At 41.9% G+C, this 25,677-nt stretch overlaps 1 protein-coding gene across 1 annotated transcript in view; it reads left to right on the top strand.

The window, feature by feature from the left end:
* Positions 1–25,677, top strand: part of plekha6 (pleckstrin homology domain containing, family A member 6) — a 73,306-nt gene that overhangs the window by 31,448 nt on the left and 16,181 nt on the right. Inside the window, exons 6-7 of the mRNA XM_037679083.1 lie at positions 23,428–23,612; positions 24,470–25,015. Of these exons, the coding sequence (XP_037535011.1) occupies positions 23,428–23,612; positions 24,470–25,015 (731 nt within the window). The remainder of the gene's footprint in view (positions 1–23,427; positions 23,613–24,469; positions 25,016–25,677) is intronic.

Genomic DNA, 25,677 nt, shown 5'->3' with positions numbered 1-25,677 from the left:
CATCAACACACACCTGAACGCATTACACAACACACCTGAACACATCACACCAACACACCTGAATGCATCACACCAACACACACCTGAACGCATTACACCAAAACACCTGAATATGTCACACCAACACACACCTGAATGCGTAACACTAACACACACCTGAACACATCACACCAACATACACCTTAACATATCACACCAACACAGCTGAATGTGTCATACCAACACACACCTGAACACATCACACCAACATGCACCTGAACACATCACACCAACACAGCTGAATGTGTCACATTAGCATACACCAGAACACATCACACTAACAGCAGCTCATTAGTGTAAATGGACTGCACTTATATAGCACTTTTCTATCTGATCAAGATACTCAAAGCACTTTACACTACAATATGTGTCCTCATGTACCCATTCATACAGCACTCTACTATATCTGTACAAAGAATACTCAGTGTTCTATCACATTCATAAACCGATGGGATACACATGGGAGGCATTTAGGGGTTCAGTGTCTTGCCCAGGGACACTTGGGCATGTGAATGCTGGTGGAATCGAACCCCCATCTCTCGTATTGGAGGACGACTGCTCTAACCACTCAGCCACAGCCGCCCATAGAGAACAATGACAAGAACCAGGCCTAGTTCTAAACATATTTTGCAAACAGGCTGTCGTTACAATGTCCTTTTTATTTCAGCCTGAGGAGATAAGGAGCACATAAATGTAAACTTGTTTTTTAACCAGTGGAGTCAGATCCCAGCCGACAGTTAGGATGATTAACTCCAGAGGTCACAGTTTCTCATAGTTTTTATATCTGTTACACTGAAAGGTTGTGACATAGTTGTGCAACACATCTCAGTCTGCTGAATAGTGTTTTATATAAATTTGTTTAGGTTTTTCTTTTTCCTTCACTAGAGTCCAACTCTGCGTCCGTTTTCTGAAAGTCCTTCCTTTTTTTTTTTTTTTTTTTTTGCAGTTGCAGTCTTTATCAGCTCTTTTCACTTTTCAGAACAAACAGTTCTTTCTGTTCAAACTCTGGTCTAAAGCCCAGGTCATTCAACCAGTGACCATAAACTCAGACACAGGCACATGGAGGAGCCCTGGAACATTTCAGAGCTTTGAGTCAGTAAGTAGATGTTTATGTAGTTCATTAGTTCATGTAATGAGGGACTTTATTAGGTCTAAGAATTCTTCTACTTAAAGAACAATATAATACAATTAATTGAAAAATATGGTTTAATTGAGCAGCATGGTGGCGCAACTGGTAGAGCTGCTGCCTCTCAGCGAGCAGGTCCTTGGTTCAAATCCCGGTCCAGGGGCCTTTCTGGGTGAAGTTTGCATGTTCTCTCCGTGCATGTGTGGGTTTTCTCCGGGTGCTCCGGTTTCCTCCCACAGACCAAAAACATGCATGTTAGACTGATTGGTAACTCTAAATTGTCCCTAGGTCTGAGTGAGAGTGTGAATGGTTGTTTGTCTCTATGTGGCCCTGTGATGGACTTGCAACCCGTCCATGGTGTACCCCGCCCCTGGCACAGTGATAGCTGGACATGGGCACCGGCGACCCCCGTGACCCAAAATGGAAGAAGCGATTAAAAGATAATGGATGGATGGATGGTTTGGTTGTTCAGTCTTACATCGGGGAAACTAAACAGCCACTGGCCAAAAGGATGGTCTAGCACAGAAGATCAACATCATCAGGCCAGGACTCTGCGGTCTACACTCATCTCCAGGTCAGAGGTCACTCTTTCAGGGATGAAGATGTTCACATCCTGGACAGAGAGGAACGATGGTTTGAGAGAGGAGTAAAGGAGGCCATCTTTGTGAAAAGAAACCGTCCATCATTAAACAGGGGTGGAGGCCTCCGGGTTCAATTGTCCCCCTCTTACAATGCTGTATTCAACCCTCTGTGAATAGTAAACAGCCATCAGTGTGCTAATGATCCATTGTTAGGCTGATGGTCCTTCTTGACCATGTGAGCAGCTGGTTTTGGTTGTCAGCAGCAAACTGGTTGATCCACTCTGAGAAGGTGCTATTTAAGAGACTGAGCTGAATACAGCACCTCAGACTGAGGAAGTCTCTCGGATGAGGGACGAAACGTTTCTACTTTTTTTTTTTTTTTTTTTTAATGTCCAGAGAATCCAGATTTAACTTTTTTTTGATAAAACTAAAATCAAGTGTCATCTTCCCGGCTCCAAGCTCAGCTGTGACTCGCAGAAGGCCGTTGCCAGACCCCGGCCTCGAGTAATCATGAAGGCCGAACCCCGACCCAGGCAGACAGGTGGACAGAGATGGGTCTGGGACGGATGGTGGAAGGGATTTTTAAAAACATTTTATGTATTTAAAAAAAAACATTAGTTTTTTTAAAAATCGCTTCAGTGATTTAAAAAAACATTATATGTATAAAAACAAAATATTTTATTTAAAAATCACTTCCACCGTCCGTCCCAGACCCGCCCCGGTCTGCCTGACTGCCGGGATCGGGATTCGGCCTTCATGATTACGTGAGGCCGAGGTCTGGCAACGGCCTTCTGCGAGTCACCATCTCGTATGATCCTTCGCGGTGACCATCGGAGCTCTGAGCACACAAGGTCGGGAACCCGAGCCCTGTGTCGGCACAACGGAGGAGCTTCCGCTGTGACCAGCGGAACTCGGAGCCTGGGAGATGATGCCCTGCCCGGCCTGGCTCCAAGGCTCCGGGGGCGAGGACCGGGGAGACCAGCAGAGCTCCATCCAGATTGCTCTGAATTTTGTCGTCGGCCAACAAGCACAAAAAACGCCAGCACATCAGCATTAGACCAAGGTGTTATCATTATTGTTTTTAAAATCTTTAAAATAGATCCAGCCACTTGAGAAATTGCAAATGGCGGATCAGTGTTTTGAAAAGTTTCTGAAAGATCCAGTGACTCCGCCCCCGACCAGTCAGTGACCGACAGTGTTCTGACATCACGTTTTTGTACCTACTCGGTCAGGTTAGAACCACAAAGCCAAGGGTCCTGAAAATAGGGACAGGTTCTACGTACCGGTACTAATGGAAAAGTCTTGGAACCGGGCTGAGTCGGGTCCAGTCGGGCCTACCGTCACTAATGGGAAAGGGGCAATAGAGATAAATGAGACAAACAACAATTCACTCTCTCACTCACACCTAGGGACAATTTAGAGTTACCAAACAGCCTAACATGCATGTTTTTAATCTGGGGAAGAAACCCACGCAGCACGGAGAGAACATGGAAACTCCACCCAGTTTGACCCCTGGACTGGGATTTGAACCAGAACGAACTGCTCTCTGAGAGGCCCCTGGTGGTAAATAAAAGTGCTCCCTCCACTCTCCAGAATCAGTTACTTTATATTATTAATACACATCATGTAACTGAGCATAATACTGTAGCAAAGCACACAGTATTAGCTGAGTGTAGCATGAGAATTTTTAGCTTTATTGCTGGTTCACTGCTGTGTAACTTTTGTCTTTATGGTCTGTATGTGGTGGTTCAAAATTGTAGCTGTAGCATTTTTCAACATGACCAATAATCTGTGGAAGTTCACTGGAAATCATGTTACATGTATACCATTTTCAAATAAAGAAAAAGGGGATGTGACAGTGATTTCCTCTAGCTAGGTCTCAATACTCTATAGACAAGGCTGGTCCACTAATATTAGATTGAGACACCCTGAATAAAGTACAGAGGCACCATTAAAACTAAATTTCATTTCATTGGGGAGAAATCACATTAGGATATTCATCAGTCATTTTTGATTTACTTAATTTTGTATTTTGCTTCGTGTGTTGTCTGTTGTTCTGTCTGTACAGCACTTTGGTTGGCCTTGTAGCTGTTTTAAGTGCTCTATACATAAAATGGTATGGTATCAGTCAGCACTGCAGGTGTTTTGAGACACAGCATTTGCAGACTCAAGAGATTCTCATACGATTCATACAGTATTATATATTTAGTACCGCAGACATTTAATTCATAAAAATGTATCTAGTTTCTGCTTCAGACTAACAAGTTCAAGCTGAATCCTCTTCCGGGACTGTGAAGTGGTCACCTTATGTGGCTCTTCACCTGGTTCAACACTTCTCAGTTCCTTCCAACAACATTTGCCAATAAGTGTAAATATTTACAAAGTTTTTTATTTCGAAATATGCTCACTGACTTTTGGCTTCAAAGCAGGGGTCAGCTTTAAGCCAGTTCTAAAATCCCATGAAAGAAGACCACAAGAAACTGGGGAGCTGGAGTTTTTCAATGTAACTTTCTATGGCTGGAAAGAAGCTGGAACTTGTGTGTGATGTTGAATGATACCAACTACATATGAGCTCACCTCCCCGCATAGCTTGGCCTCTGGATAGTAGCTGGACTCTCTCTTACTCCAGAGTTGCCCATTAGGATGCCCATCAGTTGAGTTTGGGTACACTCACAAGCCCCCATCTAAAAGAGCCTTAGTGTTGAAGAACTCCCCAGTGAACAAAATGTTTCTCTGCTGCAGGAGGGAAGCCTCTGACTGGTATTTTCTCTAACAAACCAAACAGTAGATCAGGTTTCCCAGCGTCTCAGGAGTCTTGAGATGAGGTCCTGGGAAAATTGATGTCTGAGATTTCTTCAGTCTCCTGAGAGACTTCAATGCCTTTGTGGGCAATCTAGTAGAAATAGGCATTAGGTGGGGGATAATTGGCATAAAAATTCCTCCTCCATCTAAATACAAGGAGTGTTTTGTTGTTGGGCCTCTGTGCAGGGCACTTGCTGTCCAAATGCTTTAGCATAAGTAGTCCACCTCTAAACCTCCTCTTTGACTTTGAGACCACCAACAGGAACTGATCTGCCGACCTGAGAGACAATGAGAACGTACAGCTGAAGCAGGTCTGACATAAACTGTGGGGCATTCCAAAACGTATCCTCAAGGAAGTATATAAAGAGAAAGGAAAAGTGGGCCAAGTATAGAGCTCTGAGGTACTCAACATGTACTCATCAAAAGTAAAAAGAACTGGTCCAGAAACTGGTCCAGATGACTTCTCCTGACGCATGCTCAATAATCCACTGGTCTAGATGACGCAATTTAACCTTTTTGTTGTTGTTATCAAAAGTCTCTGGGAGACGTTTTCATGTATCTTGATGAAAGTCAGGAAAACGGAAACTGAAAAGGTCAAATCAAGGACTTGCCAATGCTACTACCATGAACTGTAGTCTTAACAATCGTCTGTCCAGCTGAATAACCATTTGAGGTTTTTTTATCTGAACTGAAGTGATGAATGTGTTTTTTTCCCCTCTGGTATAGTAAAGAGTCAATGCTGAAGAAAGTGCCCATTTCTCCGTGCTGGAGCTGGAGCTGGTGAAATGGAAAGAGCAGCGTTTTTCAAACACAGGTTTTGATTTAACGCTGAAAAATGTAATCAATTTGTTTTTGCATAAGGACTTTTAATCCAGCAGTCATTGTACCTGTGTACCTGCCTCAGAGTGACTTTCAGAACACAATGAACTCCACACACACGCACACGCAATGAAGTGTGTAAAAACGAAGTCCATAATGGTCCATAATCTTATTGCTTTTAATAAAGTTTTTACGTTGTAATAATTCTGCAGTATAAAATGATCTGCTCAGAGCTCCACAGGGTGCAGATTGTTGAAAAAGTTTTATTGTTTTTGCTCAGGGTGTAGATCTGGACTAGCTAAACACATCCAGACTTGAATATTCACCGTCAGCTTTGAGATAAAATTCTTGTGCTGATAAACCAGAATCTGAGGCATCAATCAGAGAAAATATGTCACAGCTTTCTGAAAACGTCTGTCGTCTTCCAGTTTTAGTGCTTTGATTGTTGGAAGTATTTAGCTAATGCTAGTATTACTTCACTTTGTGTTTCTAACTTTATTTTATACAAACAAATAGTGGTGTAATGGTACACGTGGGTGTATTGGACTGTTTCAGTACAGCATGTTTGGTTCGGTCCACGCGCATACTGTTTTGGTTATTTTTTCACTTATTAAATTTTATTAGTGAGGAATTATGCACTGTGGAACTAAAGTTCCTAAGCACGTTTCAGTACGGTGCTATTTATTGTTGCAGTCTTGCAGCACAAGTAGCATTAGCAGCCTAGCGTCTCGTTGCGGTCTCCTGTTTGGGAACATTATGGCTTTCTTGTTAAAAGACAAGTGAACAAATCCAAAGCTGTGTGTCGACGTTGTTTCACGGAGATTGGATCTGCAGCAGCAACACGTCTAACTTGTTCACGCGCTTGAAACGACATCATCCGAACGTGAACGTCTCTTCTACAGAGTAGCAGCTTGGTTGGTGCAAACACCGATAACAGCAGCATTTAAACAACCTTTACCAGGTAACTCAGATCGGTCCAAAGCAATAACACAAGCTGTAGTTTTTAAAGCTCTGGATCTACGTCCGGATTCTGTTGTTGATGCGCCGGTTTTAAGCTTATGATTAAAGTTCATGAGCCCCGCTACGACATCCCATGGACTGCACTTATACAGCGCTTTTCTATCTGATCAAGACACTCACAGCGCTTTACACCACAATCTGTGCCCTCATTTACCCATTCATACAGCGCTCTACTATATCTGTACAAAGACTAATCAGAGCTTTATCACATCCATACACCGATAGGACACACATGGGAGGCATTTACGGGTTTAGTGTCTTGCCCAGGGACACTTCAGCATGAGACTGCTGGTGGAATCAAACCCCCAATTCTTGCATTGGAGGATGACTGATCTAACCATTCAGCCACAGCCGACCCATCACGTCAACACTTTAGTCAAAATGTTGTACCAGCACTTTATGAAAAAGCTAAAACTGATCTTGTCAACAAGCCCTGGAGCCCAGATTTAAAGCCCTGCCACATCAATGATGATGAAGGAGAGGATATTCAACCACCTCAAAACAAATATGATGACTGTGCAAGAAGAGGTATTGTTATTGTATTACTATTATCTAATTAACTTTTTAATTTAAAAATTATTATCTTATTAACTCAATTTTTTTTACTTCTTTGTGTTGTTTGCAGTCTGAGGATGTTACTCACAGCAGCTGAGTCTTCTTCCTCTTCAGGGAAATCATCCTCCTCCAGCTAAGAAATCTAATGACTGGACTCTGAACTTTTCCAGGGACAGGTGGGAAGTAGTAAGTCCCTTTTGGAGCAGGTCCAAGAAGAGTTTGTGAGTGCAGAGCTTCAGGGTGCCCTTCCCTTGCAGCTAACCCTCTTCTTTGGTGGAAAGACAATGAGGCCAAATACAGCCACAATGCAAAATTAGCAAAGCTCATCTTCTCTATTCCTGCTGTTGTTAGTGAGCAGTTTCCTCCACCGCTGGAGACGATGTCACTGCAACTAGATCTGTGCTTTTGGCAGAAAATGTGGACAAGTTGGTCTTTTTGACCAAAACCTTAAAACTTGACTAGTTAGATTGTAAACGGTCTGTTGCTGCTTATTGTTCTGGTTCTGACTTTTATTGTATTTATTCAGATTTTTATTATTTTTAGTATACAAAGTAGTTTATTTATTGTAAAGAGTGCCATTTATTTAAAATATCATCCAACTGGGTTGCTTTTATTTATTTTCATACAAACGTATTGTTTACTTGGCATATTTTCAAAATAAACATTTTGAACCGAACCGATCCCTCCTTGAAACTGAACCAAAATGTGATTTTAGCGTTCTATTACACCCCTACAAACAAGTAATCCAGTTGAATGGCCTGATGACAGACTGATGTCAGTGATGCCGTAGATTGGTTCTTAGTTGTTGTTGGTGTGCGTGTGTGTGTGTGTGTGTGTGTGTGTGTGTGTGTTTCTAAGGTGGGATCACATATTTGGTTGGATTGGACAGACTCCATCCTGGTGTCAGGTGGAGCTCACAGACTCGGTCTTCCTGTCTCAGCACGCCGCTTTAATCACTGTTGATTCCTCAACTTGTGCTGTGAGTAGAGAGAGGTCAGATAGAGCCAACAGAAAACACACAAAGTTCATAACATGAAGTCAAACCCAAGCACGAGGTTTCAGCCCACATTTAGATTCAGTGTATCTGATTTTGATCTGTGTGCTGTGTGTTTGTCCTCAACGAGGATTGCTGAGAGTAAATATCTGTATGCATTGTGGCTTCAAGGAGATGAACCTTACGATACTGAAGCGTCAGTATGTGTGACCCTTCTTTCTTAGGTGTAGAAAGGTGGACTTTTGTATTCATGGTTGGGGAAGTGTAGTCCTTTTTTAAAGTCTGACCAGGAAAGATAACTGCAAATTAACTATAAGCTGCTTGTAGCATGAGCAATAGTTCAGTTTATTAAAACAAAATTCAGTTTGATTCAAAACAAACAGATATGAATTTAATCTGAACTCAGTTTCATATTTCAGCCATGGTGCCATCTAACAACACCACAACAGACGTGTGAATGTGTCGCGTTCTTGCTGGAGGATTGTTTAGCCACTTTGACATTTTTCTTCTTTTATTGTTTTTTTTTTGCTTTGTGCTTTTTAGAGGTGATGCGTGCAGGTCTGTGCTGAAACCTGTTGTACCTGCAGAATCACTGCCTGACTCTGAAAGGTGTGGCCCTTGCTTGGAGGCATTTTATAAGACAGAATCATCTGTCCAGCTGAGGGTTTATTGTTAAACCAGCCTTCTTCAGACCTTCTAAGCTGTAGTTTCAAGTTCTTAATGTTATTGTTGCAATAAATCAGAACCCCTTTGGACAAGTTAATTATTCAGTGGTTACATCTCATTTGAAGGCACAAACCTGTTCAACATAGAAATGTTCAAATTGTGGGATTCTCGGTTTTCCCTTCCTTAACCACTCTTCTCCACAGCAACTAATCAGCTGATTAGTTACACCTGCACCTCGTCTGCCAGACCTGTTCACCCTGCACTACTTAAACCTTGGCCAGACACTCTTCCTACGCTGGAGCATTGATTACCTTGGGTAATTCTGGGACAGCCTGTCAGCCATAGAAGTATTCTTGAGTCAACTAACCTGTTGTTATTCTGCCTGTCAGATCTGTTCCTTGTGCCTGCTCGTCTTCTCCCTGGATCTCTGGCTGGATCTGGTCGCCTCACCTGTACACCCAACTCAGCTCAGCAAAACAATACTCTGGACTCCTGAACACAACTCTCCTTTAAACACCTACTTACCTCCCTGGGTTCCGTCAAGAGACTCATCTTGTCCCCCTCTTCTCCCAACAGCAAACCCATCCCCGTTCCTACACTGTAAATAAACATTCACCTTTTTGTAACCTGTTGTCTTCATCTCTTTTTGTTCTGCCAAGTGGGGTCTAAAAACCGTCATCATGTTACAAATACACAAGTGTTGATGAAGAATCAGGGTGAGGGTCAGCAGGGACGTCAGACCTGATGTACGAAACATTGAGTCTGAAAACGATGATGATGATAGGGAAAAGAAGAGCCCTACAGTCTTCATCAGGGCAGTTTATTGTGCTTATAACAGGGATGTTAAAGCTGACTGTAGTCAGGTGTAGGCTACAGACTGCAGCACTGTAAATGGTAAATGGACTGTACTTATACAGCACCTTTCTGTCTTCTCCAGACACTCAAAGCTCTTTACTACAATCTGTGCCTCATTTACCCATTCATACAGCTCTATACTAGATCTGTACAAAGACTAATCAGAGCTTTATCTCATTCATACACCAATGGGACACACATCCGAGATAATGAGGGGTTAACTGTCTTGCCCAGGGACACTTCAGCATGTGACTGCTGGTGGACTCAAACCCCCGACTCTTGCATTGGCGGACGACTGCTCCAACCACTCAGCCATAGCCGCACCCAAAATATTTGTACCTCTATTAGTTGATTGACCTAGTCCTAACAGATCCTTCCAGAGTGTCCTCTGGTCTAGCTGCTTCTTTGGGTTGTATCTTCCTGTAGGTGTAGAAGGGCGGGCGGGCACTGGCCTCTCCGTTTGACCATCACAGGAAAAAGGAGCTTGTGGCCGTGCAGGTGTCTTTGTGTTCCCTTCCACATCCCTATAAAAGTCATTTATTGGTTTACTGAACTCAAGAGGTATTTACGCATGATGCTTTGTTATGAGTTTTAGCGTTAATGTAAAAAAATACAGTAAGTCGGGCTTGTTCCCGGTGAGAGTTGGACTCCGCCAAGGTTGCCCTTTGTCACCGATTCTGTTCATAACTTTTATGGACAGAATTTTTTGACACAGCCAAGATGTTGAGGGGATCTGTTTTGGTGACCTTGGGATTGCATCTCTGCTTTTTGCAGATGATGTGGTCCTATTGGCTTCATCAGATCATGATCTACAGCTTTCGCTGGAGCGTTTTGCAGCAGAGTGCGACACAGCCAGGATGAAGATCAGTTCCTCCAAATCCGAGGCCATGGTCTTGAGCCGGAAAAGGGTAGAGTGCCCTCTCTGGGTTGGGGAGGACATCCTGCCCTAAGTAGAGGAGTTTTAAGTATCTTGGGGTCTTGTTCACAAATGAGGGAAAAATGGAGCATGAGATCGATAGGCGGATAGGTGCAGCGTCTGCAGTGAAGCGGTCGCTGTACCGGTCTGTTGTGGGGAAGAGAGAGCTGAGTCAAAAGGTGAAGCTCTCAATTTACCGATCGATCTACGTTCCCACCCTCATCTATGGTCACGAGCTTTGGGTTGTGACCGAAAGAATGAGATCTCTGATACAAGCGGCCGAAATGAGTTTTCTCCGCAGGGTGTCTGGTTTCTCCCTTAGAGATAGGGTGAGAAGCTCGATCATCCGGGAGGGACTCAGAGTAGAGCCGCTGCTTCTCCATGTCGAGAGGAGCCAGTTGAGGTGGCCTGTGCATCTGTTTAGGATGCCTCCTGGACGCCTCCCTGGTGAGGTGTTCCGGACACGTCCCATCAGAAGGAGGCCCAGAGGAAGACCCAGGACACGCTGGAGGGACTACGTTTCTCGACCGGCCTGGGAACGCCTCGGGATTCCCCCGGAAGAGCTGGCCCAAGTGGCTGGGGAGAGGGAAGTCTGGGCCTCCCTACTTAGGCTGCTACCCCCGCGACCCGACCCCGGATAAGCGGAAGAAAATGGATGGATGGATGAATGTAAAAAAAAATACATAAAAGAAACTCTAAATATCCTGATGCATGTTCAATAATCCAGGGAGAAAAATCTAACCAAGTTAAGTCATGTCGTCTGGATGGATTAAAAACAACAATAATAGTTTAAACGTTTCGTCTTTCATCCAAAAGACTTCTTCAAAGCTGCAACAAACTCATTCAACACCTTCTCATAGTGGATCAACCAGGTTGTTGTTGACAGTCAGAACTAGCTGTTCACACGATAAAGGAGGACCATCAGCCTAACTACCTATCATTAGTGTCCTGATAGCTGCTTGCTATTCACAGAGGGCTGAGTGATACTAGCAAGAAGGGAAGGAAAGCCTGAAATTGTCATAATTGTATGTTCCATCCAGTGATGAGATTAGTTCTCTTCATTTAACCCATCACACTGAGATACACCCAGGTGGAGAGTGGGCAGCTATGTAAGCACCCGGGGAGCAGTCAGGGATTAGGCGTCTTGCTCAGAGACACCACAACATGTGGAAATGACTGGGACTTGAGCCGCTACTTTCTGATCCCAAGTCAGCTGCTCTACCTCTACTCCATCTCAGCCCCCAATATCAGCATTGTAAGAGGGGGACTGCTGGACGGAGGCCCCCACCCCTGTTTAATGATGGACAGCTTCTCTTCACAAAGATGGCTTCCTTCACTGTCTGTGAATAACAAGCGGCCATCAGAGCACTAACGATCAGTCGTTAGACTGATGGTCCTCCTTTATCGTGTGAACAACTAGTTCTGGCTGTCAACAACAAACTGATTGATCCACCATGAGAAGGTGCTATTTATAAGACTGAGTTTTTGTTGCAGCTCCTCAGACTGAAGAAGTCTTCTGGATAAAAGACGAAACTTTTCAACATTTTTGTTTTTTTAATCCGTCCAGATGTCCTGACTTTGTTAGAAGAAACTCTAAAGTTTTATATATATATTGTTGTTGTTGCATGTCGATGTAAACACATATCAGTGCCTGCAGGCAGAGCGTTTCGTCCTCCTCGTCATAATGTTAATGTAATACTGAGGCAGTGAGGGCCTCAGACTGCTGTCTCCAGTAGGAAGCACCAGACATGAGTCTGTTCCCCTCCAGAGGTGCTCTCATCAGCATCAGATAAACCCACTTAATCCTGACCACTTTCACCCATGAAGGAACAAAAACACTGAGCTGTGTTTAAGGTTAAAGATTAATTTATTCAAACAACAAATGTTCAGAATATTTAATACTCTGCTGTTTATCCAGCAAGAGTTCTGACCTTTTCCTCTCATCTTTCTTTATTTTTAATACTTCATTCATTTAAATTTAATCCAATTGCTTCAGCTCTGATCATCAAGATGTTTCTTTAGGGTAACACTTCAGCCAGCGTTGACCAGAGCTGACCTAGAGAGAATAATGCTTTTATCACCACGTGAGTGAGTCCTGCAGGGGACGTGATGTTGGGTCCTTCAGCCTCCTTTCACGCCTCCAGCTTGTTTAAGATGCTCTGCTCGTCTCTAAACTGGAGCATGCAGATGAGAGCACATTTCTCCTGCCCTCATTCCACCAGCACTCTGTTTTTAACTTTTTTAATCATGTATTTTGAAGCTCTCATGTTCTCTCTATGTTCCTTGGCGTGCCCTGAGATCTGATCTGCTTTTGCTCGTTATGAACACTGAACTGCAGCTCAGAGAAGATCCAGCTGTTTTACTTTGGAACAATCTGCGTTCTACTTTTAGACAGGTTTCTTCACTTCCTCTTCTTTACATCTATTTTCTGTTCATTTGTTCTCACTCGTATTGAACCCACTGTGATCTAATTTAATCTTAATCTTTAAACTTGTTTCTAAATTTATATTCAACTTGTTTTGATGGTTGTAAAGACCGTGGCTTTTGGCTGATCTAGTTCATATCGGACAGCCCTGTTGTTTTGAAATGTTCTTTATAAATACATGGACGACTTAATGTTGGCCTTTTTTACAAGGTTTTTATTTAAATATTTATTTATTGTTGTTCTTTTAGATTTCTGTCTTTGTAGCTTCATTAGCTCTGTGAAGGACAAAAAAATGAAACATCAGTAAATATTTATATTATTAAACAGAAAGGAATCAAAGTGGTGATGTTTATCATTCATTGCTTTCCCTAAAGCCCAGTTCAGACAATGCTGAACAAAATCTGACGAGTCTGTGCAGTATGGACTGAAGACAGAAACAGGGTCTGAAACAGCTTCTGAATATGGTCTGATTAGGGTCTGAACACGGTCTAAACAGGGTCTGAACAAAATCTACAACGTGGGGTAAACAGGGTCCGATCCTGCAGTAGAGTCTGAAACAAGGTCTGCAACGGTTCTGAAGCAGGGTCTGAATCTTGGTTTAAATAAGGTCTAAACATGGTCTGAGTGAACGAGGTCTGAAGAAAAGTCTGAATGGAGTGGACTAAACATGGTCTAAAACCGGGTCTGCACAGGAAACATGGTCCTAACAGGGTCTGAATCAGGTCCTGATTTGTGGTCTAAACAAGGTCCGAACATCAGGGTCTGGATCAGGTTCTGTGACTCCCTGACTGAGTGAACAAAAGAAGGACAAAGAGGACGGCTGCTTCCTCTCTCTGCTTCTGTTGCCTGGTTACCACAACCCCGCCCTCTACATCCCTGTCAGCCAATCAGCTCCGACAGCTGAAGGCGGAGCTTTTATTTACTCCACGTGGAAGGAAATGAATCCAGACTTTGACATCACTTCCTCCTGCTGTCTTTTACACACGCACGCACGCACGCACACTCACACAAAGTGTAGGTGTTTTCGTGCCTGCAGGTTCATCGTCTCATATTTCGGTTTGTGTTTGCTTGTAAAGTGACCTCTGTGTGAACTCCTTTGAACCTGTTTTTGGAAACTTGGAGCAAAATAAACTAAAGATCCAAAAGAACAAAGTTTGTGATCAGAAGGTTGGGACTCTTTAAAGAGGGATTACAGACATCTGAACGTTGTGTAATCCCTCTTTCTTTCAGCCTGTCTGCAGATTATTGTCCCACACAGCTGTAGTCAGATCAGGATTTTAAATGAATCATCTCAGACTCTCTGAAGGGTCAGTTGTTTGAATTCAAATACAATTGTTGCATATTGTTAACATTATTAAAAAGTCAAATTAAAATAAGACATGTTTGGGTTATTTGCTGTGTTTTGGCTTGATATGAGGCTTCCAACTGTGTTTGTTGACCAGAATGATACCTAAAAATTTTGTCTCATAAACTCTGTCAATTTCAACTCCATTTATATGTAACTTTACATTAATATAAATCCGATTACCTGAAAATACCATAAATTTAGAGGATTTTTTTTTTCAAGATAGCTTATTATAATCAAACCACTTTTTAAACTCAGCTAGCTCTTTTTCTACTATTTGTATTAATTCATCCATATTTTTTCCAGAAAAGAAAATGTTTGTATCATCAGCAAACATTATAAATTTCAAAATACTGGATACTGTAAAAATATCATTTAAATAAAGTATAAATAATTTAGGTCTTAGAACTGAGCCTTGAGGAAGACCACATTTTATAGTATCAATTTGTGACTTTGTGTTGTTAATTTGTACATATTGTAACCTATTACTCAAATAACTCTTTGACCACTGATGTGTAGCCCCCCGTAAGCCATATTGTTCACATTTTGCCAGTAGTCGCTCATGATCAATAGTGTCAAATGCCTTACACAAATCAATGAACACACCCACTGTGTTAAGTTTCTGATCAACTGCTGCAACAACATGTTCCACAGACTCATCACAGCTAAAGTTGTGAAGTAGTTGTTTCTAAACCTGTACTGGTGCTCATGTAATATATTGTGTTTATTAAGAAAGGAGTCCTGCCTTTTTATGAATATTTTTTACAGAACTTTAGAAAATTGTGGTAGCAACGATATAGATAGGTCTATAATATGTTAAAATTTGTTTATCACCACTTTTGTGGACTGGAAACACCTTGACTATTTTCATTTTGTCAGTGTAGAGAGGTATGGGGTTGGATATATATTGTAAATTATCAGTTATGAGTTAAGCTCATGAGATATGCATTTATTATGCAAATAACCTCGTTGTGGGCACCACCTCTTTTTAGAGGAAAAGTCAGTCTCTAACCCCAAATTAAATGTAAACTGAAACGTGAATTCTTTTCTCGTGTTTAAAGGGCATCAAATCAGTTAATACACACAGATATGCCAAAATAATCACAACTTTAGTTGATTTTATGTATTTTATTACAAAAATAATAATCTGTGATATATCTGATGAAGATTATGCACAACAAACAAATGAATAAGAAATAGCTTTGCATCAAAGGTCTAGTTGGTTATTCAAATCAGTGAAACTTAAAAAGGCAGATTTTTTTGGACTGGTTGTTTGTGGAGTAGTTACAATTGTGTCTAAAATGAGCTGTAGTTTGTCTGATTATTGTGATGTATGATCGCCAGACAGTGCATTGAAAGTCTCTTTCCTACCAGAATAAGATGGTCAGGAATGGTCCAACAGCTGCTTAACAATGGTACCAGCCCAGATGTTCTGGTGACTGAGAGGCTGATTTTTCCTCACAGTTCACCTGCCATCTTAGAGGGACGAGGGTTCATGTGGGAGTCAGCTGGGATTTTTCCACTCCTCTGCGGTGTGGTGGTTCTGGTAACAAATCTCAGGTTAATGTCAGGTTCTGCTTCTGGTTCTGCAGGTTTCTTCTGTATCTTTTGGTCTCGTCTCTGTGCAGAAAAGATGCTCCTCTTCCATGCAGAAACTGAGTTTTCTTCAGTTCCGAGCTCCAGAAGCATGTAGCAGAAGTTGCTTGAAGTTGAAGACGAAGAAGTGAAACTTAACTTAACTGTCTGTGTGTTACAGATTGACTTTGGTCCACCTCTCAGAAGAGGGATGGTCCTAACTCTTTGTCGTGTTTTATCAAATCTAAAGTCCATTTTCTCTCTCTGCCTTTAAAAAGTCACTCTTCTTTTAAAAAGAGAAAAATAAGACAATTGATTATCTTAAAGAGAGATTACTTAAAACACACACTTTCATAAAAAAAACATTCAGATATGACATATTTTGAAATAACATGCAATGTTCATCAAAAGGTGTCGCTGTTCATCTCCTGAAAGTAAAACGTCATTAAACAAAGAGGTTCTTTAAAATGTGTTATCTTCATGGGAACCCATCCTGGGAGTAATACTCCTTTTTTTGATGAAAGTTAAAGTCGCAGCAGATGTTTCAACTTCGAGGTCAGTTGAACCAAAACTCATTAAACGATCTGTCCGTTTCATGGGAAATGAGTTCATACTGGCAGTGACGTTAACACAGTGACAGTTTTTTATTACACTTTCATTAGTGTCAACTAAGAAGTTAGTGAACTGAGATGAACTGTTTCTGAGATGAAGTGGTGAACTGTTTATGAGGTGGTGTTCCCCTACATCAGGAAAAATCCAGTTAAGAATGATCTATTACAAATGTCGGTGAGAGGGTTAATAATACTATAAATGACTTCTTTCACAATAGCCATATCAATATTATTACAGTCTTTGCATTTCTTTTTTTTCTTTAACTACTTCTATGACTTCACTTTCACTCATTCCTCCAAGAAACATTGTATTAATATTAGTGAATGTATAACTGAGTTTTTCATCTCTAATCTTTGGCAACTCATTGACTAAATTAGGACCAACATTAACAAAGAACTGATTGAAGACTTCAACAATATCCTCTTTATTTTCCATTGTGGTTTTGTTATGTTTAATACATAATGGGAAATCTCAGTCTTTATGATTTTTTATGACACTATTAATGATCTTCCAAGTACCTTTAATATCATTCTTGTATTTTTACACTAGCCCATCATAATAATACCGTTTTTGCTTTTTCATCACTGATGTTAATTTGTTTTTATATATTTTATATTTTTCTTCTTTTTCCTGGGTTGGGCACCTAATAAAATCTTTATATAACTTGTTTTTCTTTTTACATGACTTTTCCAAACTCCTTGTCGTCCAGGGAGTCCATCTGTTTTTTCATGCCTGTTTGTATTCTTTAAAGGGACAATGATGATTATAGATTCTTTCAAATACTTCCAAAAACGTCTTATAGGACTCATTAACATCATCGACATAAACGTTTTGCCAATTATCATTTAATAATTCTGCTTTCATTGCTTCCACAGCTTCAGGTAATTTAACTCTAACTAAATTAGAATTTGACTTTGTCATATTTAGATTATACTCGTTACTAGTATCCACCACAGTAAACACTGACACATGATCAGTAATATCAGTTAACAATCCACCTTTTGTTTTCACATTGAACTTATTTATAAAAATATTGTCAATCAATGAAGCACTGTCTTTGTTATTCCAGTAGGTCTTAAACTCAATGGATAGAAACTTAAACTAAACATTGTGTTGACAAATTCACTTGTTTTGATGTGCTCATTATATTTCAATAAATCAATGTTAAAGTCTCCACAAATAAAAGTAAACTTTTCATTATACCTCCCATACATCTCTAATATTTTCTTATTAAACTCATCTATGCATGAGCCAGGAGTTCAATAAACACAACTAATTAACATGTGCCCAGATCTGTTAGCCTCAGTTTTAACAAACATTCCATCAAGTTATCAACTGAAAATATCATTTTAGCAGTAACCTTACATTTCAGTCCGGACCTAACAAACGTTGCAACACCACCTCCCCTTTGTTAAACCTGTTCTGACCAAACATGTGATCTCCATCTGACTATCGGTTCAGTTCCTTCAGTGATCCAGGTTGCTCAGATCGCTGCTACCACGCTAAATTTCTGGTCAAATGTTTCAAGGTAGCTTTTTATTTTAGAGAAACTGCTTTGCATGCTCCTACTATTAAAGTGAATTAGTGAAAAGCCTCCCAACCCCACATTAATACCGTCTTCTGAATAATATTCACAGTCAGGTTTAGTGTTATAAGTGAAATTGGTCTCTGGGTCTATATCAGAACTCTAAATTGTTCCTAGGTGTGAGAGAGAGAGTGAATGGTTGTTTGTCTCGTTTGTCTCTGTGTGTCCCTGTGATGGACTTGCGACCCGTCCAGGGTGTCCCCCGCCCCTCGCACAGTGATTGCTGGACATGGGCACCAGCGACCCCCGTGACCCAAAATGGAATAAGCGGGTAAAGATAATGGATGGATGGATGGATGGTCTATATCAGTTTCTACATCATAAAACTTGTGATCTTTAAAATCAAAACACTTAAATTGTGTACTTTCACCCATGCTTATATGACATGTCGTTCACCTCCATCAACACGTACAGAACCAGACAGACAGATAAACAAATAAACCCTGTAACCCATAATACCCAGTTAGTTTGTTCCCCTCTTCTCTTCCTGATCTATATTTCTCCAGCTCAGAAACATTGATGGTTAGGACTTGAGCCTGCGCAGGAGAACCATTCAGTTTGATCAATATTTTACAATTAGTCCATGTGGTTTGGATTTTTTCCTTCTCCTTTAGAATCCTCGCTTGGTAAGAGCGATCTCTGCATTCTTCTTTGTGAGGGGCTCATCTACAAACACAGCTGTACCCTTCAGTTTCTTTACAACTTTTAGCAGTTCAGTTTTGTGTTTTGTACTCACAAATCCAATGATGATATTTGGTCTTTTGTTCCGTTTATCCATGCTTGCATTTAGTTTTGGCGGCACTGTGTAACAAGCAGCAACAGTTTTACTATCCAGAGAAATGGTTTTACTGCTCAAGAACCTGAGGACTTGCTGCTCCAGTGAGCGTAGTTCATCTGGTGGTGCGTCTTCCCCTTTATTGTCTTCTGCTGCTGTTCTTGCATATGTGCGGTGTCTTAAGTCCGGATATCACCACATCCTCCTTTCTTGTGTACTGTTCCAGGTCCTCCACTCTTTTTTCCAGCTCTTCAATCTTCTCATCCTAAAAAAATATCCATGTTCATTTGTAGTTGGGCAGTCAGACGCTCCATCGTATAGACATGTCTCCATTTTTGTATCCACTGAGCAACAGTTGGTGAGCAGGGCTTGATCCAGGTTAGGGCAACAGTCTTTCTTGCTACTAACAACAGATTGTGCAATATGTAACATTGATCTTTAGTGAGTAAATCCTTGGGATATATGTCCAACAGACATAGAAGAGAATCCATGGGAAGATCTGTTCTTAGAATGTCCTCAATCTTCTGTGTGATGTTCTCCCAGAAGGTCTTAAGTTTGGGGCAGTCCCAAAAGACACGTGTGTGGTCACCGACCATATCACAGTTCCTCCAGCATTTATCTGTAGTTGTATTCTTGCAAATGAAAGTTTTTAAAGGAGTTTAAAAAAATCTAGTTTTCATTTTCCAGTCAAACTAGTAGATTTTCAATAGATTGCAGGTCAGGTCTACACAACCTCTCCTATCCAGCAGCCATCTTGAAACACATTTACCTATAGATATATGCTAAACAATAGTATAATACGGTTTATCAGGAGAAACAGGAACAGGTCCAACCCTGTTTCCATCATGGGAGAAGAAGTGGAGGTGGTGGAGAAGTATAAAGCGCACCTGTAGAAGGAGGTGAGGACTGAGCTTCCCAGACCAGCTCGCCTCAGCCGTCTGAGGAAGTAGAGTCTCTGATGAGCTTTCTTCATCAGGCTGGTGGTGTTGTTGCTCCAGCTGAGGTTGTCATTCAGGTGTACACCCAAGTACTTGTAGCTGGAGACCACTTCCACCGCAGATCCTTCTATGTTCAGGGGGCAGTGGGGAGAAGGTGTGTTTGTTCCGTCTGAAGTCACGACCATCTCCTTCGTCTTCTTCACATTGATGTGAAGGTTGTTCTTCCTGCACCAGCTCTCCAAGTGTTCCACCTCCTGCCTGTAGCTGGACTCATTGTTGTTTGTGATGCATCCCACCACATCTGTATCATCTGCAAACTTTACAATGTGACAGCCATCATCTTCATCGCCTGGTTAAATCTAGTGGTGTTTCCCTGTTTGTCACCTTTGGTTTAGAGTAGCGCAGTGGTTTATGATGTAGATGTTTTATGCAAATTTTAGCTTTATCAGCTAATTCCACTTTTGTTTTTTAGCTCATTTCAGCTTTTCCCACTTTGTTCTTGTAGGGTAAGCTTCTTTCTGCCTTTTCGGCTACTTTTCAGATGCTTTTTTGCTAATTGTAGCTTTATTAGCTGATTTCCTAATTTTTGTGCTCATTTCTGCTTATTTAAGCCTAATTCAGCAAATATGTGTTCTTTCCATTTTCTTCTGCTAATTTAGGCTTGTTCTCTTCAGCTACATTTCAGCATGTTTTTAGCTAATTTCAGCTGTTTTTCAGTAAGTTCTTCTGCAATAAGCAATCACACTGCATTTTCGTAGGAAATGCAATTTGTCTAGTTCAATTTAACTTTTATTCATGATTACAAATCCATGTTGTTTTAGTTCAAGGTCTCTACTAGAACAGTTTTCTTAATGTGTAACCTTTCTTCTCGTCCTCTACAGAAAAGAACAGAAAACGTTTAGAAGCTCACATTCATATGTGATAGACGGAGCCCACATCTTATCTTCATCAGTTTAAGATGTGATAGGTCCATCCTTCATGAGATCAGCACCTCATACTCTGCCATCTTCTGCTCCACAACAACTCCACACAAGTTCAACATAACGTGGATTAAATTTCCGTAGTGTGTTGCTCCTTTTGGCTCTTGCAGGTATCATGGAGACTTCACTTCTGCTTAACTCCTCATTAGAACATTGGTTATATTGTCCACTTCACCACGGGTTCTGGAGATCTTCTCCTCAATGGGCTTTGTTTTGTTTCCACGTTTGTGATTAGCCTGAACCACTCATCTTGTTCTCTCTCTGCTCTTTAACTTTCCATCATTGCTCAGCTTGTGATGGTTAATTAACAAGTTAATTATTAGTTGAATGGGCAGCACGGTGGGCCAGTTGGTACAGCTGTTGCCTCTCAGCCAAAAGGTCACCGGTTCAAATCCCAGCCTGGGACCTTTCTGGGTGGAGTTTGCATGTTCTCTCTGTGCATATGTGGGATTTCTACGGGTACTCCAGTTTCCTCCCACAGACCAAACACATGCATGTTAGGCTGATTGGTAACTCTAAATTGTCCCTAGGTGAGAGAGAGAATGGTTGTTTGTCTCTATGTGTCCCTGTGATGGACTGGAGACCTGTCCAGTGTGTCCCCCACCTCACACAGTGACTGCTGGACATGACCACCAGTGATCCCTGTGACCCGAACAGGAAGAAGCGTGTAAAGATGATGATGGATGGAGGGAGGGAGGGAGGGAGGGAGGGAGGGAGGGAGGGAGGGAGGGAGGGTCTGCTCTCTGGGGTTCTGGGGCCACACATGGTTCTGTTACTCCCACTTCAGAAGTTGTTGTGATGCTGCCGCCCTGCTAACCTTTGTGTCTCTCCACACTCTGCTGCTCTGAGAGCTCGGTGTTACAGTACGTACTTCCTGCATGCCTGCTGCTGGTTGTGTGTTAAACTGCATGCCCACTGGTTTTAAATATTCATGCCTGGAGTTCACATTTTGATTTGTAATTTTCAGAATTTATTAATCACTCATATATGAAAACCCAACAAAGTTCAGTCAGGTCCTCTGGATGGTTTCTTGTTTTGTTGAAACGGTTCGTCTTTCATCCAAAGGACTTCTTGAGTCCGAGGAGCTGAAACAAACTCAGTCTTATGAACAGCACCTTCACATAGTGGGTCAACCAGTTTGATGGTGCTCAGGTGGTTTCTGGAGTTTGCCCTGTCCCCCGCTGGCTCATTTGAGGCAGTCATGGCTGCTCCTCAGACTGATGAAGTCTTTTGGATGAAAGACGAAACATTCCAACATAAAGAAACCGTCCAGAGGACCTGTTGGATTTTTCTACCTGGATTATTGAGCATGAATCAAGATCATCTGTGAAAAGTTTTGAGTTCCCACTGGTGGTTTTATCAACTGTCAACAAAAAGATTGTGCATGAATATCAGCAATGATTTATTTTTTATTGTTTCTGTTAAAGCAGTGCTACTCTGAAAACACAATATCACTAAAAGAAACCAGCTGAAGTTACACATGAATTATTTTATCTCTTTAGACATTTACCATGCTTATGAACATTTCTTATCAACCCCAATTCAGAAAAGGTTGTGATGTTTAAAATATAAATAAAAACTGAATGCAATGATTTGCAAATCTTACAAAGTTGTATTTTATTCACAATGGAACATAGTAAATATTTTAAACACTGAAATGAGAAAACTGTATAAAAATGTGGGGGAAATAAAAAGATAAATTTGAATTATTTAACAACACACATCAAAAATGCAAGAAAAGCCTGTAAAAGGACATGCTGCGAATAAGAAACAACCGGAGAAGCATTTAGCAATGAAAGAGGCTCATTGGCCTCAGAGGACGCGTGTGGAGGCCGACTGAAGTAAAGATGGACAGAGGGTCAGCAGTCTGTGGAAAACCGCATCTTAAAATTATTTCACTTTCAGAATATTGTTCTTTAATGGAAAACTGGGAAGACCTTAATGATCCAGTCATTTACTGTTAAAATTCTCCAGAATTAGTAGAAACCCCTTGAAGGTCAGTATTGGATGGTCGTGATCTTCGGGCCCTCAGGGGCCACTGCGTTAAAACCAGGTCTGTATCTGTTCTGGGCTCAGGAACAGATCATCGTCTGTAAACTCACTTCATACACAGATGCTGCTTAAAGCTCTATCAGGCAAAGACAAAGCCAGATGTGAACACCATCCAGAACCACTGCCACCCTCTCTGGACCAGAGCTCATTTCAATTCATCGAGACAAAGTCCAGAACTGTTCTCTGGTCCAGTTCAATTTTATTTTAGAACGCTTGGATGTCATACTTCAGAGTAGAGGGATCATCCAGGCTGGGATCGGTGCACTTCATTAAAGCCTGCCTCTCTGATGATATAGGCGTGCACTTTGACTACACATCAGGAAAGGCACCATGGTTGCAGAAAAGTATACACAGGTTTTAAAAGAACAAATACAATCCAGCAAGGAAGAACTGCAAAGAATAAGACAGTTTCACTTCAAAACCTCCAACATCTGGTCTCCTCAGGACCAGATGTTTACAGACTGCTGTTAGGAGGGGATGCTTCACAGAGAGAAACGTAGAGCTGGGGCAGCTTTTGATTTGCAAATCATTTCATTCTTTTATGCATTAAAGCAACATTTTCATTAATGGAACATTCCAGTGTTGCAGTGATCAGGTGCTCGCCTGTTTCCTACCATGTGGTAGTCAATTAATGTTTTAGATCATCTGGATGCTAGAACTACTGGTTATAACTATAATTTACCAGCTTGGATTCTCAGGTTTCCAGTTACCTCTGAACTGCACTGTCTCCTCTCCTCACTCTGTCCTTCCATCTGTGTCACCTGCAGGTGTGGTCCGAGGAAGAGGAGGCTGAGGACGGCGAGTTGAAGGCTCCTGTTGTGTCTTGCATGCAGGCAAAGCAGACCGGGACCAGGACATACTACTTCAGCGCAGACAGCCATGAGGATCAGGAGGACTGGATCAGAGCCATGAGTGAGGCTGCAGAAGTCCCGGATCAGCCGACAACACTGAGGTACTGTCCACTCACTCAGGCACGTGTATGTTCATGTAGTTCAGCCATGACAACACGTCAAGGTCATATTTGTTCTTGCTGCCATCTAGTGGAGATCTTCAGAATGGTTCAATGTTCTCAGTACTTTCTTATAGACGGATTATCAGTCCATGTCACTTCCTGGAATACTGTGCATGTCTGGTGCAGAAAGAAGCAGCGATCATGTCTTGTTGTGCTGTAGGTTGCACCAACCCAGGGGTGTCAAACTCCAGGCCTCGAGGGCCGGAGTCCTGCAACTTTTAGATGTTGCACTGGTCCAAAACACCTGAATCATATGACAGAATTAGCTTCTCAGTGCAGTCAAGTTCTCCAAAGTCCTGCTAATGACCTCCTTATTTGATTCAGCTGTGTGGCATCAGAGACGCATCTAAAAGTTGCAGGACTCCGGCCCTCGAGGCCTGGAGGTTGACACCTGTGCATCAACCGTTTTGATCATGGAACAGGAGACGTCTTTAATTGCAAGACGTCAGAAGAAGAGACTGGAACGAGCAGATGATTAAAAATGCAACAATCTGCAGTCATGTTCACTTTAGCCTGACAAATATCAGTCAGCCACCAAGACATCAAGTGTATTTATAGTTTTTAATACCAATAAATTCATTAGAAGAGCTGTGAAGATGGTCGGATCTGCCTCTGTGCGCTCTCTCGATACATGGGAACAGAATTTCGCACAAGACACCGGCTCTTTCTGCAGACTGGCTGCGCAACATCCGCCATGTTGATCAACAAATAATCCCTCTATAAAAATAAGTAATGGTGTCATTTAAATCTAAAACAGAAGTTTAGATGAACTCTCTGCTTTTCTTCCACTTTTACAGAAGAAGCCCAGAAACCACAGATGATGTCAAGAATCATCAGCTGACAGAGACGTCTGACTCTGAATCCCATCAGCCTTCTCTCATGCAAACCCACAGCGAACCTCACAATGACCTGCGCCCCCACCCCAACACGGACAGCTATGACAACCCCCTACCAGAATCCCCCTACACCCTCAGTACTGACCCGGATGGAAAAATAAATGGCAGAAGACAAGGAAAAACTGAAAAACCAGGTGATGATGAAGGAGTCCCTCTTCATCATCACAACAACTGGGACAACAGTAACCACCCCAGCAGGAAGTCCCAGAACACCAGTAGCAAACCCATCCCCTCCAGGAGTGGGCATCCTGCCTCCCAGGGACACCCAGGGAAGGGTGTAGGCCCGGCCCATGAGCCCAGGATGCAGCAGGAGAACGTGGTGTTGAGGAGGGGCTTTGTGCCGAGGACAGCCCCAGAGAGGGCGGCGCAGAGGAAGAGCTCGATGGCCCAGCTGCAGCAGTGGGTCAACCAGAGGCGGGGCATGGCCTCTCAGGAGGACCTGAACAGGTAGATCACATCAACACAACATCTACAGCTTCACACGCTCATCATGGGAGTGAAGGTCAAATTCATGATGTGAACGGTTCTTTTCCCATGAAGGACACAACGTTCTGTGTTGTTTTGAAAAAAAATACTGTGGATTTTCTCCTGTATATGATCTAAATTATACATGCAGGCATAAATATACACAATACCACCCCCACCCCACATAGTGTTGGATAAAAGTTCCTTAGCAAGTGGCACCAGGGACACGTAACTTAACCAGTCACAAGCTCCTGCTACTGCTATACTTTGGATATTTGACCAAGTTCTTGCAGGCAGAATTGGTTGATGTAATTTAAATGGTTTGGTTTCGGGGAAAAGACTTTTAGGTCCACAAATGTTTAATTGAGTGGAGATCGGGGCTTTGGGAAGGCCAATCAAGATTCTTTATGTCGGCCTGCTTTAATGTCTTAGTTCTTAAAACATTAAAGCAAAAAAATAAAAAGTATGTCTTAATTTGAAAGACCCCATCCTGTCTGTACGTTCGTACATGTTAGGAGGATGATAACTTTAAAAAAAAATGAAGTATCGACTTTCATTTTTGTGTGCGGAAACATAGGCATTATAAAACGTCTTTTCAAAAATTGATTGACACATCAAAAATAAAAATGGCTGCCACAACATAT

Source organism: Nematolebias whitei, chromosome 7, assembly GCF_014905685.2.
Source record: "Nematolebias whitei isolate Nwh7 chromosome 7, NemWhi1, whole genome shotgun sequence".
Classification (NCBI taxonomy): Eukaryota; Metazoa; Chordata; class Actinopteri; order Cyprinodontiformes; family Rivulidae; genus Nematolebias; species Nematolebias whitei.
Note: the sequence above shows the minus strand (reverse complement) of the source record. Positions and strands in the feature narration are given on the sequence as shown.